This window comes from Cottoperca gobio, chromosome 16 (genome assembly GCF_900634415.1).
Source record: "Cottoperca gobio chromosome 16, fCotGob3.1, whole genome shotgun sequence".
NCBI lineage: Eukaryota > Metazoa > Chordata > Actinopteri > Perciformes > Bovichtidae > Cottoperca > Cottoperca gobio.
In genome coordinates this window covers 8,434,548-8,447,639 of record NC_041370.1, presented here as the reverse complement: position 1 = coordinate 8,447,639, position 13,092 = coordinate 8,434,548, and the positions used below count along the sequence as shown (strand labels likewise).

At 41.2% G+C, this 13,092-nt stretch overlaps 1 protein-coding gene across 2 annotated transcripts; it reads right to left on the bottom strand.

Annotated features, from left to right (window-relative positions):
• Positions 1-721: 721 nt before the first annotated feature.
• Positions 722-12,615, bottom strand: mios (missing oocyte, meiosis regulator, homolog (Drosophila)). 2 transcript variants are annotated; one of them, XM_029452377.1, is made up of 12 exons: positions 12,468-12,615; positions 10,578-11,444; positions 9,808-10,297; positions 8,972-9,070; positions 8,559-8,813; positions 6,394-6,563; positions 5,728-5,793; positions 5,426-5,584; positions 3,698-3,850; positions 2,569-2,773; positions 2,173-2,302; positions 722-1,301 (listed from the first exon to the last, which is right to left on the bottom strand). In XM_029452377.1, the coding sequence occupies exons 2-12, from the start codon at positions 11,394-11,396 to the stop codon at positions 1,211-1,213; spliced, it is 2,637 nt and encodes an 878-aa protein (XP_029308237.1). In that variant the 5' UTR covers positions 11,397-11,444; positions 12,468-12,615; the 3' UTR covers positions 722-1,210. The 2 variants fall into 2 exon arrangements, with proteins under 2 accessions (XP_029308237.1, XP_029308238.1); XM_029452378.1 differs by having other exon boundaries at positions 2,173-2,296.
• Between the last annotated feature and the right edge of the window lie 477 nt (positions 12,616-13,092).

Sequence of the window (13,092 nt, the reverse complement as noted above, 5' to 3'; positions counted from 1 at the left end):
CCCCTCCACCTCCTCCTCCTCCCTACTCCATGACTAAGTGATTTAGCCAGCTCTAGTGCAGACCGCCTCTCACTTACAATGCCTCCCTAGGTTAGTGACAGAGCGGGGAGGGTGGCAGAGAAAGAGAGAAAACCCATTTACAATGCGGCTTACACACGGCCGTCTCCCCACAGACGGCGCCCATCCTTGGATTGATGTGTGGTATGCATAGTTTTTGGGTGCAATTTGGGCACCACAGAGAGGGGAAAATAAAGAGAGGGCAAGTCTGTATGTCGGAGGGTGTAAGAGGGGGGTTCAGGGCTCAGGCTGTCTGTTCTCTCGCCCTCTCTTTGAGTCAATAGTGTTCCGGCAGCTGAGGTTCTTTATGCGAGGAACAATCTGGAGGGTCTTGTCAGAGTGCCGAGCAGCTGCTGTTTTCTGGCAGGCTTCTTTCATGGACCACAGGCCTGGAGTGGGCTGGTGAATACAGACGCACCCTCCCACCCTTCCTCCTCATCACCCATCAGCCCCTACCTTATCCAATTCCTCATCCTATCCCCCAAAACCACCCCTCACACTGGGAGCCCTCCCGCACAATGCCAGATGAAGAGTGGCACAGAAGAACACGAAGAGAGCAAGAGAGTGTTGTTACTGTGCGATCAGCCCCGTCACCCGGGGTACCGTCCTTCACCCCGAACAATGCTTTCATGAGGTATGTGAAGATCCTTTCGTAAGACAAACACAGATGTTAAATAGTGTATTAAAACACAAGCCACAAAATATATTGGCATCCGTGAGCACATCTTTACAAGCTGATGTGTGAGTGGACATTAGATTTCTTTTTTTCTTTTTTTATTAGTTCACAATAAAACCATAAGCCTGATTCAGGTGAGATTGGAAGAGGCTGATTACAGCAGAGCCTCTTATATTTCTCCTGAGTGGGATTTACATTAGCAGAGCAGTGAGTTTGCATGTGCTCTCTTTCCGTCATTGATTCAATTAGTCAGATCAGTAACATACACAGCCTCCCTTCTTCAAATAGGGCTCTGTTACAACATTACATTCACGAGACTATAACTTAACAGTATGTCATTCTATTTTAGCAGCCACTGGACACTGCTTGCACTCTTTGTCCCTCGCCCAGTTGTCGGTGTAACGGGTGCAGCAGTGAGACTGCACTGGTTGGCCTCGAGCTGGTGTTTGGCTTCACTTTCCGACAAGCGTCTCCTGTTTAGCTGCTGTCTGAAGGCACCAGGTTCCCTGTAGTGTCCAGCTGCATGCATTTACAAGTGCAAGCAGAGACTGGGCAGTCTGTATGGTCTCTGTAACGGACACATGAAAGTCAATTAAAGAAACTACATGTAGATGAGGAAAATAAATTGTAATTAGATAATACAGAAGTTTGTAGATGCTGGCTACAAGAACACAGAAGGGCATAGCAGGTCAGTGTACCTTTTGTTTATTGAATTCTCAATTCTGAAGAAAAAAAACTCCTTTAAGTGCCGATTACCCTGATGCAAAAACTATTTTAAGGAATATGGGGATCGAAAATCTGTATTTTTATTTACAATTTTTACACGTTTGCTTTAGTCAAGCGGGAAAAAAATAAAGCAAAGAGGGTTTTGCCACAGGAACGTTATTTATATATTTATTTTTTTAAATCGACATTGTCGAGGATTCCAACATGGACTTAACAACATTACATTTATCGTTATATTTAGGTTACTCATAACATGAAGGGAATAGTGCCTGACAGAATAAAAAAAACATTTGCTCGCTAATTGGACATAATAAAGAGCCGTAAAGGAGACATTGCATTGCAGATGCCATAGAATGGGCTATGCCATGACGGTAGAGTTAATACATTTAAAAGGTCGGCCTTTGGAAAATATAACCAACAAGTGCAAAGGTTTTTACTTTTTTGAGAACGCAAAAGAACTCTGAAGAGTTACTTTTCTCAGTAGGTAATGCTGCAACGTAAGGAGTTACTTTTTAATGGCAGTAATGTTGGAATGGTTTTTTTGCTATCAACTCTTGATATCTTTGACACTCCCATTTTGCATTTAGTACCAGTGGAGATTGCAATTGGCTGGTTATATATATATTAAAAATAATGTTTTTGTTTAGAATTGAAAATCCAACAGAGGTGCACAGGCCGTAAGGTTTCCACACAACATCCAGTCAGAGTCCCACCTGAACCAGCTGAGCATGTGTCCAGCGTGGCCGCCGTGTCGACAGTTGTGACACCAGGTGAACCAGTTGTTGAACTGAGCGAGTTTGTTCTCCCTTGTCAAGTCCACCTTCTCATCTGACTTCCCTGTTCCTGCCAGAAAAGATTTATCCCCAAGTCAATATTAACAATCAATAAAAAATTTGACTATCATCAACGTTGGTATGAGTGAAATAACAGCAATAAAAAAAGAAACTAGAATGGGCCACTGAACGAACGTCCAGGTGCAACTGCCTCTAAAGGCTGAACAAAGTCCACACAATCTCCCCTGCAAATGCTCAGTTAAGTATTATAAACACTTAAGCTGCTGTAAATATCAGCTGAGCATCTGTCTACATACTCCACACAGGTCAGTTTACCTGGGCAATTAGAAACAGGTGTGCCCATGTTCATGAGGCAGAGGGCACAACGTGGCAGCGGTTTCCTGCAGCCGGGGCAACTGGTGACTTTTGACTTGGTGGGTGAGCCGCTGACACCGTACTGGCTGAAGCCGCGGCCCTGGTGAGGCATCGCCGAGCAGCTGTAGGAGATAGACTTGCCACAGAAGTTGCAGCTCACAAACACCTGTCGCATAAGAACAAACACAAAGGTCGGTTGATAAGGACCGGTGCACATGAAGGTAAAACCAACAAGAACATGCTTGCCAGCTGTCTGAGTTTCACTTTGAGGGGAGAGGGAGATAAGCATTAGATAATACTGCAATAATCCCAATATGCTTAACTGTGAATATTGGAATGTCAGTGGTGTAGTTAAGTAGTGCCAAGGTTTGCTTGTAGCACAATCGTACTCATAATCACACATTACAGTTTTTTTTAGCATAGCGTGTGTACCAACTGGAACAGAGAAAACAACAAAGATTGCTGTTAACTGGAACAGGTTTTATGACAAGAAATGGAGAGCAGAGCTGTGGGTGTTACGTGCTTGGCACAAACTACCTGTGCTGTAATAAACAGTACATGTGTCCTATTTTCTTATGAGGGAAGTAATATCTAAAGGCAGTAAAAAAAAAAAAAAAAACAGAACAAACTGCTTTGAGTTTGCCAGTGCCCTATCACATTAAAGTCAGATTGTTTTATGTCAAGGGACACTGTAATGCTGTTTCACTGAGATAGCAAACATGCATTTCCGAAAATGTTATCAAACCTAACCAGTAACCTATAATGATTGACATGATCAAATACAACTATTTATGGCAGCAGCTTACAACTATTTTCATTAATAATTAATCTCGATTTTGTTTATTTTTAAATGTCAGGAAATAATGGATATGGACAATTTCTCTGAGTCAAAGAGGACGTCTTAAATGTTCCTCGTGTTGTTCGACTAACAGCAAAAAACATTATAATCACTTAAAAACATTGAAAAGCAGCAAATCCTCACATGTGAAAGGCAAGCAAAAGCATTTTCAGTTGATAAATCGCTTGAACGATTAATTGATGATCAAAATTCTCATTTGTTGTCAGATGATTTCATGTCAGCAGATGTTACCTGGGCCAGTGGTTTGGAGCTGGGGTCCAGTTTGCCTCTATGGATGTCAAACTCGGCCCGTTTGTGCCAGTATCTCCACGCATCCAACAGGTTGCGGTAGTTTTCGATCCAGCATTGGACTCTAGGGTCTTTCAACACTTCACCTGGGGAACCCTGTTGGAGGAATTTCTTATTTTATTTCACATTATCACTTCGGTTTACGCGTAGCATGGGGAAGCAGGTAACACAAACTAATAGTGAAGTACACTTGAATAAAGTCTCACCCTTCCTGCCTCTTACTGCACCCATCCCTCTGGAGGAATGTGTACATGTTTGTGTATATGTATGTGAGGTATATGAAATGACTGCATAGGTGGTGGTGGATGCCTTGTACACTGCAGTACTCTGTTCAGGAGCAGGTCAGAGCAGGAAAATAAAGCAAACAGGGAGTTGTTAACAGCATGTTAAATAAGTTACAGACCTGTTCCACCACTTTTTATTTGGTTTTCTTTATAGAAACAAGCGCATGAGCACAAGCAACTCCAATGAGGCTTGCATCATATTGTTATTGGAGTTGGCAATTGTGTTAAAAACAACAGCTGTGACCTTCTGGAAGTTAAGAGGCAAGTTTTAGCATGCGCAGTGATTTTCTTCCAAGGGTGCGATCAGACAGACTCATTGACAGTTCCCTTTTTCTTTGTTGCAGTTTTGTGTTCAGTTCATTTAGGTTACTGATGATTAAACCATTTACTTGTGGGTCACTCACTGTAGCGTGTTGGGGCTGCGCTGTGTACGTTCACCCATGAAGAACACAGTTTGCAGTTTTGCATGGAACAACACAAGTTCAAATGACATTGTTATCACCTCTCACAAGGAAACAAAATAAATGGTGTAGGGGTTGGTAATAAGGGCGAACCATCGGCAAGTTATTTGCTCTAAGGGGGACAAGTGTAGGTTAAAAAAATAAAAATAAAAAGTATTTATAAACCGGTTTTAGCATATGATATTAGTACACGAGGCCAGGAAACTACTTTGCTGAAATACGCAGAAGTATAAACGTCGTGTATCACAAAGAGACAGGTGTAATTGATCCACAAACAATTAACAGTGGCCTGGTTCATTTGTGGTCAAAGGAAAGTATTGTTGTGGTAGTCTCATTGAGATCAAGATCACAAACAGACCCAGTCAAAACAACAGGACAAATACATAACCAGACAAACTAAATCACATACAACATCACTAAATAGATCTGAAGATAAAGTTAAAAACATCGACCATTGCAGGGATGATACATTCCTGTTTTCCTGTAATTCATTACATTTCTAGGTGGTGCAATGTAGTGGAAGGCTTCCCATGTGTAGCATCTACCCGACGGGGTAACTAGAGTCAACGTGCCTGAGATCTGGTCTGGTGTGGTTCTAAATGTGAGAAGAGAGGCGATGTACTGCGGCTGCTTCTGCAGGAGACTTCTTACATTGTTGCTTTATAGTAAGTGGATTATATTACTTATCAGTGTTATTAATCTGGAGGGTTTATTAGACTTCACCCGGTACAGAACAAGACACAGTAGCCTCAGTTTGCATCCTTCTCTTCACATGGGGGCATTCATCAGTATAAGATGACACTAGGCAAATTTACACGAGCCTTGTACTTACATTAATCTCTAGGAGTAGATGTACACAAACAAAACATGTAAAAGCTTTGATGCAAACTACAGATATTTTTGTTGGGAGGGTCAATGCTGTGTACCTTCAGCATGCAAAAGCTGGCAGTCTGGACGTCTCCGGTGCGGTCCACAAAGCTCTCCATAAGGTCTACGCCATCTTTAGTCAAACCCGTCAGCAGGATGCCCTCCAGGTTGCCCGCCTCCTTCATCTCATTTGTTAATTTGTCGATGTATCGAGGCAGCTGCAGCCAAATACCCCAGAGATATTCAAGTTGATCAAATCAGAGAAGTATGCAGCATAGTAATGCACTCGTAAAGAATTGTATTCATTAGGAAACGCATGACAACAGAACGGCACTGAAAGATTGGCTTTGTCTTGTGTTACCTGTGCGTCGCTGAGAAACATACAGGCAAAGGCTACTCGGTCCCGCACAGCAACACTGCTCTCAAACTGAAATACAGACAAAGAATCTCTTGTCATTTCAAATACATATTTTTGGATTACAAGTTTTCTTTTTTACATTTAGTACATAGCATGTGTCTTCATATTGGCGCTAAAAATGATTTGCTTGTAATGTTTAAATCTCTGCTCTGTGTCACAGTCTTGCAGGCAATTCCTTTACACTTAATTAATTCTAAAAGTCAAGATAGTCAAAGTGTCGGACTAAATGTTCTTATCACGGTGGAGTCATCGCTTCTGGTCGGGAGAGGTCAAAAGAAATAAATAAATGTGACAGTAGCTTGTGGCCAGAATCTGATGCAACTGAGGGAGGAAAGAGCACCTCTGTCCTGGGGAGGACAGAGTGTGTGTTTGTGCTTTTCTGAAAGGTGTTTTATGACTCGAAACATCTCTTCCTGTGCACCTGAGGACTGGAGTATTAACTAGCCATTCATCACCGTGTTCAGAATATTAAAAAGTGTTCATGAAGTGGGAACAAAACGGCTACTGTTCAGTGGGAAACGAGTGCCAATTTAAGCACTTTTTCTGTTCACTAACTTTTCTGTTTGCAAATAAAGCTATAAAATTCCATGATAGTAAGAGATTCAATACCAGCACGCCATCGTAGGCTCCGGGCTCACTGGTGAGAAAGGCAAACATGACGCAAAGGTAGGGGTTCTTCAGCTGCAGCCTCAGAGAGCTGCACATCTCCCTCCACAGGGAGGACTTCTCGTCAGTGTAGCCCGACAGAGCCATGGCAACCACATTCAGGTTCAGGTCACCTGTGAATAAGTCAGACACGCAGGTTTATGCAAAGCCTCAACTGTAAGTGCTGCACTGTGGTAAAAAAAGGGGAGCTAGCTTTTCGCTCAATGAAAAAATAAGTTCCAAGACACAGGAAAATACTATAAAAGTTATCTTTGTTGTATGGTTAGCTTACATTAATTACATTATAAAAACATTATTATCTTATCTTTGGTCATGCTGTGACCTTAACCAGAAAGTAGCATTCAAAACAAAGCGAAACAAAAGTGTTTAAATATTGTTTAGGAGGTAAAAGCATCTTTTGGATACTGATGGTCATGTTTGAAAAGGTTTCAAAGACAAAAGAGACGTAAAATTAATCCAATCATATTCAATCACTGACTCAACATCAATCATTTAAAGGAGTAGTTTGACCTTTTGGGAAATCGGTTATTCCTTCTCTTGCCAATAGTTAGATAAGAAAATCGACTCTTATGTCTGTGAGCTTAATATGAAGCTATAATGCATCAGCCAGTTAGCTTAGCTTAGCATAAAGACAGGACCAAAGGGGAAATAGCAAAGTTCAGTCAAAAGTTGTTTTTTTAAACTAATCATTAACATGTTAGGAGCTAAATCAACTTTTGTACATATTCAAAAAAAGATATAAAACATGTTGATTAGTGAGTTTAAGAGGAAGCTGGTATATTCTTTTTGAACCTTTGGATAATGCCAGGATTAGTGAGAAGTGTCTTGAGGCTGGAGTTTCTTATTTCGTGGACAGAGATGAGCGTGATTAAGATCTTCTCATTGAACTCTGCAAGAAAGGGAATATCAAGAACTATTCCTTTCAAATTAAACTAATGTTAAAGTTAATGTTATACCAGAATTATTGTTATTTTTTAAGGAAGGCTGGGACCTAAATGATGACTGTATGCTTGTATAAGTGTGCAGATGAGAATCAGTGCATTAAGTCAGAGCTGCTGAACAAACCCTGTAACTGTTGAGAAGTCTCTGCTGACACTTATCTAATGAATAACTTCATCCGTCATGTTCAGGAAACGCTCATCAGAACAAACAGCAGAAAAACATTTGACCTACATTGGTGGAATGTTTCTTAGTCGAGGCGTGTGTAAACAAAAGCCTTCTCCCATTTTCATTAAGCCTCAGTGTGAAAAGCACTGCAGGACACGTGTTGTGTGAAAAACAAGGTTCTCCTGTTTTTACATTTTTGAAATTCATTAAGATCTTATTTGTTGATAGGCTCTGAAGGGAAAAACAAGGCACTGCATGTTTATCAGGATATGTTTATCTACAATAGTAGATTAACTATATTTCTACACTTGAGTCGATATACCTTTATAAATACTGCTCACATCATTGCCTATTGAATACAGCATGGCATTACAACACACAATAATAAGGCAGATCACTGTGGCGTGTGAATCAATGGGATCTCAGTAAGAGAGAAAAAAAGGTGGTTCAAAAGTTTGCGATTATTTAATTGGTTGGAACTTTTACTGCTTCCGCTTCATGTCGAACCAGTACACGATTTCATTACGCAAACAATAAGTACTTTAAGCCCAAGCACATCACAGCTGCAACAATTAGACAATGAATCAATATGTTGGTAGACAGAAAATGAATGTGCAACTATTTCATAATTGATTACCAATGGCAAACATTTGATGCTTCCAGGTTGTCAAATGTGAGAATCTATTGATTTTTTTGGGATTACATAACAGGAAATGTAGTGTTAGTGGGAAATAAAACAAGCCCTTTGTGCTCTAGGATTTTGTGATGGCTATTTTTCACCGTTTCGTGATGATTTATAGACTAAACGATATTTTTTTTGCCCAGAAAATCAGCAGATTAATCGATTATGCAAATACAATCTTGTTGCTGCACATTAATTAGTTATTATATAAATGTAATTGAGTTTAAAAGAATAAGATGCGCCACATTTTAGTGTGTTTTGTCTGAAACACAACCTTCCCGTATACACTCCTCTCGCTCCACAGTGCTGCAGCACTCACCCTTCTCAGCGGTGGCTCCCTTGTTGAGGATCTGGATGGCCCGGCGGATGTCCAGGTTGAACAGAGCCACTGCGGCCGCCCGCTCCCACTCACGCTCCTGCTCTAGCGATCGCAGGAATATCTCCACGTCGATGTCGGGACCCCGGCTGATCCAGCCGCAGAGCCGGAGGGACAGGCAGCGCTCCTCGCTTTGGTACCGCGGTACATCTGTCTGACGGTCTGAACCGCTCCAGCACCTGCGGCTCTCTGTTGTGCCTGAGGGAACCAGGAAGACGTACACAGAACATTCAATGAGTCAATTTTGTAATATCAATGACGGCTTAACAAATCTTAATTATGTTTACATATAGTATTCAACCAAATTCTGATTCCTCACAAAGAGCATTTCATGATTACATTGTCAGACGGCTCACCTGAGCTGGTCTTTACAATGTTCTTGATACCAGAGTAGACCACCGAGTGTTTGTTCCCCTGCAGTTTCAGATCGATATCCTCTGCGCACTGCTTCATATGTGATACTGATATAGGAATTGTAACTGGCATTGCAGTTGAAACAACATATTGATAGCACAAACAGAGCAGATAGAAGTGCACAAGAAACCACAACTTTATCTACATTACTCATATTCAAACTGGACCAAAGTAGAAAAACAGTAAAAGCTAAATCCAAGAAATGAATCTAACATTTGTACTATTTACCATCACAGTAGTACTGCCTGATAGAAGACATACTTCGAAATGTAGGATATGTAAAGGCTAACTGTAGGTGTAAACATGTCTATATCTTTACGACACAAAATAATAATACATCACTATCACAAACACAACTCTCCTCAGGATTTTCTCATTTGATACAAACTGTAGTTGCGCACCCGTAAAATAGTTGGAAAGATGCTACACTCACACAACAATTGTAGACGGTGACTTTTGTAATAATCTATTTAACGACATTCTAATCACCTGCGTTAATACATTTCTTTAGATATTAACCACAGTAATAAAATATATGTCTACCAAGGACAAAAAGACTGCAATGCGGTGAACAATGAAAAGATAAAACTCAAGTTAAACGGGGGCTTGTGAAGCACAGCTATTAAACAAATATTGAGCTGTGTGTTTTGTTAATGGAAACCCAGGTGTTCCATATCACAGTAGTTTCACAATGACTGTTATAACAACATAAATATGAAAACGGTATCACTGCCCCACTAAGATGGGATTTCCACCACCTCATCGTCAAAAAGGATATAAAACAGATCACACCACAGAGACTTGAGCTGGGGATCGTTCCCTCCCGCCAGCAGGTGGTTCCTCCACACCTGGATGGTATCGTGCCCGTACCTGGACTGAGCCCTCTGCCTCATCTTAGTGGCGATGTCTTTCTCAATCACGCTCTCCACTCCTTCAGCTCCATCCTCCACGCAGTCGTACAGGTGTCTGCCACACGCCCACATGAGCGAGCTTGTGGAGCTCCAGGCCAGCGAGATGCGCTCGAACACGGTGAAGTCAGTCATGACCCGGTTGGCTGCCGACACCACCACCATGCGGTTCTGAGATGACGGGTGCCAGGCAAAGCTGCCGATCTGGCTTTCACAGGGCTGCACGCTTCGCTCGATGATGGTGGGCTCCGTCTCATCGCCGATGGGTGTAGGAGTGTGTTGCATGTCATACAGGCGGATGATGTTGCTGTCACGTGTCAGTGTGGCCAGCAGGCCATTACGGGTTGGACACCAAGCCACCTGAAGCAAGAAATTATAGAATCATTAAACTTATCTGCTAAGAAAATGTACTATATTTATATATGTAATTTATATCAGCAAGCAACTAAAATATGACTTGACACAGACATGCAATGGGAATTTCAGAATAAAGGCATATCTTAAAGATGATGATATGATATTTTAACTTTGCTTGATGATATTGGATCGTTGAATGATGGATTGTTACATTCCAACAAAATGACAATTTAACTGGACTGAGTTTAAACATTTTGCTCAAAAAAAACAAACGGCATCATACCTTAGTGAGCGGTTTAGGCTGCTCAGTGAGCGTGAGCACGGGCTTCTCAAACTTCCTCAGATCCCAGATGGCCACCTGGCCCTCAAAGAAAGAAGCCACACGGTCATGGGAGTGTGGGTCGACCGTTACCCCCTGGATGGCTTTAGTGTTGACAAACGTTTTCTGGCTTGTGTTTCTCAGGTCAAATATTGCGAGGTTCCTGTGCATGCCAGCCAGCAGCAGCTTTGGGTCACGAAGCAGCCAGCAGAGGGACAGGCAAGCATCGTTCTGACCTAACTCATATAGTGGTTTGGTCACCACTGTGCTCGAGTCCAAATCCACAGATGAGAGACGAATCTTCTCAGAGGCTACACTGGCTTCTGGTGAGAACTTACTGCTAATGTCCCATATGAGGACAGAGAAGTCTGCTCTGTGCTTGTCCAACCCAGCAGCCAGCAAGTTGCTGTCCACCGGGTTCCAAGCTAAAGTGTTGCATTGACGGGCGTGCTTGGGCACAAATTCTTTTCCCACAAGCTCTTTACATGTGGAGTTGTGGCTCTGACCCAGGCTGGTGAGCACCACTCTGCCGTTGGCTTGGCCCACAGCGAGCAAACACTCAGGCTCATGCTTTGGGTACCAGGCCACACATTTCATGTAAGGCGTGTCAGAGTTAATGGCTAGTAAAGTAGCAGCAGTTTCTTCGGAGAGCGGGAGAGTGCCAGCCTTGGTTTCTGAGCTCCCCACAGGTCCAATACGATACAGTCCCAGCTCAGAGTCACAGATGACATATCGGTCCGGGTGATGGGGAGACCACAGGATGTCTGGCTTGGAGCCACTCATGATTACAAAGCAGCTAGAAGAATCTCAAAGAATTCTGCTTTCTACAACCTGAAGTTAAGAGAGAGTGACAAAGAAGTTAGCACTTGGGTCATTCAATACCAACTTAATAAGACCTCTCAGTTCATGTCATGTATATTCTTGAGAGAATTCATGTGTAAACTTCTATAAAACTTATTGGACCTTGCAAAAGCTCTACTCTAAATATTCTTTTTGTTGTGAATTTGTTTTAGTTTGTGTATCCAATTGCCTATTTTTCACTGGATTGGGTTAAGATCTGTACTGAACATTCAAGAAAGGATAGTTTGCAACATGTATTCATGTGTAGTTGTTGCTGATTTATTTTAAGTAATCAAATTCACAAAGAATTAATATTATTTTACCTTAACAAATAATCTTTGATTTACAAACTATTTTTTAAATGTTCTTGCAATCAAGTTTTAATTCTGTACAGTATACATATAGTTCTATAACATATGGTCCTGAATAAACATTTAAATGTGACACAGACCTATAGCTTTGGAGCTGAAACTTACCCCTTTTTAACACATTGTGACTGTATATTTTCCCAAGGAGGTAATCACTCCTTAATAATTTATTTATTGAAATTGTTCATACTTTTCACTGACTGTAATATTACCTTCAGATGGTTAGGTAGATATTGTACTGTGTTGATTTCAAGGTTTTCTATCTCTTTCTATCTCCTGAAAAACTAATAGCAATATTACACACCTCACCTTACTGAAATGGGTGCAGTACATAGCACTGACAAATCCTTTGAAGATGTTAAAATAACGTTGACGTGTAAATTAGCTAAACTTCATGCTAACTAGCTAGTTAGCAACGTATTTATTTGAAGTAAATAATACATGTGACGTTAACGATGTAGTTCATGTGCTCTATGAAAACGTGTTACAGTAGTTAAAACTAAAGTCCAAAGTTTGTTGACATGCTAACTCATCTAAGCTAACACTAATGCTAACGAGTGAAGGACGAGCTTAAACATGACCGTTTAGTTAGCAGTCAAAAACATTTACTATCAGTTCACAATAATAACGATTCTGTGTTACTTACAAGCACGCAGAGTGTTTATATGAGCAGGTGAATTGCGATTTGACATGCACATGTCGAGCAGGGGCACTTCACTCCGAGCCCCTCTGAATGTTGTTGTGTGTTACACCAAAACATATCCGTGATGTTAGAAATATCAGATACTCAAAGTTCCGTTTAGGCGCAGTTTCGCGTGCAGTTTACCACCAGAGGGTGCCGTATCCAAAGTGTATGAGTGTATGAATACACAGAAATAAGAACAAATAATAATATAATTTGAATATTTTAGATAATCGATTAATATTTGGCAGATTATTTGAACATATTATGTCGAGAAAGTAATCAGTGTTCACGGATCACTTGCACTTTATAAGTGGGCTACAAATAGAGTGAATAACTGTAGGCCTACTGTACATGGGAATCATAGGCTACTACATCTGGTTTTGGCATTAGTGGGCGACAGTGGAAAAGTAAAATAATCTCATTTGGGATTTCTACGCACAGCATCCCAACAATCTCCATGCGCAACAGACCAAAACACAACGTAAAAACTGTATTAACCCTCACAACATATGATTAAAGTGATACAGGTCTGCAATAGACTTTCCCTGACGAAAAAACATCACAATGCTGCTTTAATATTCATACA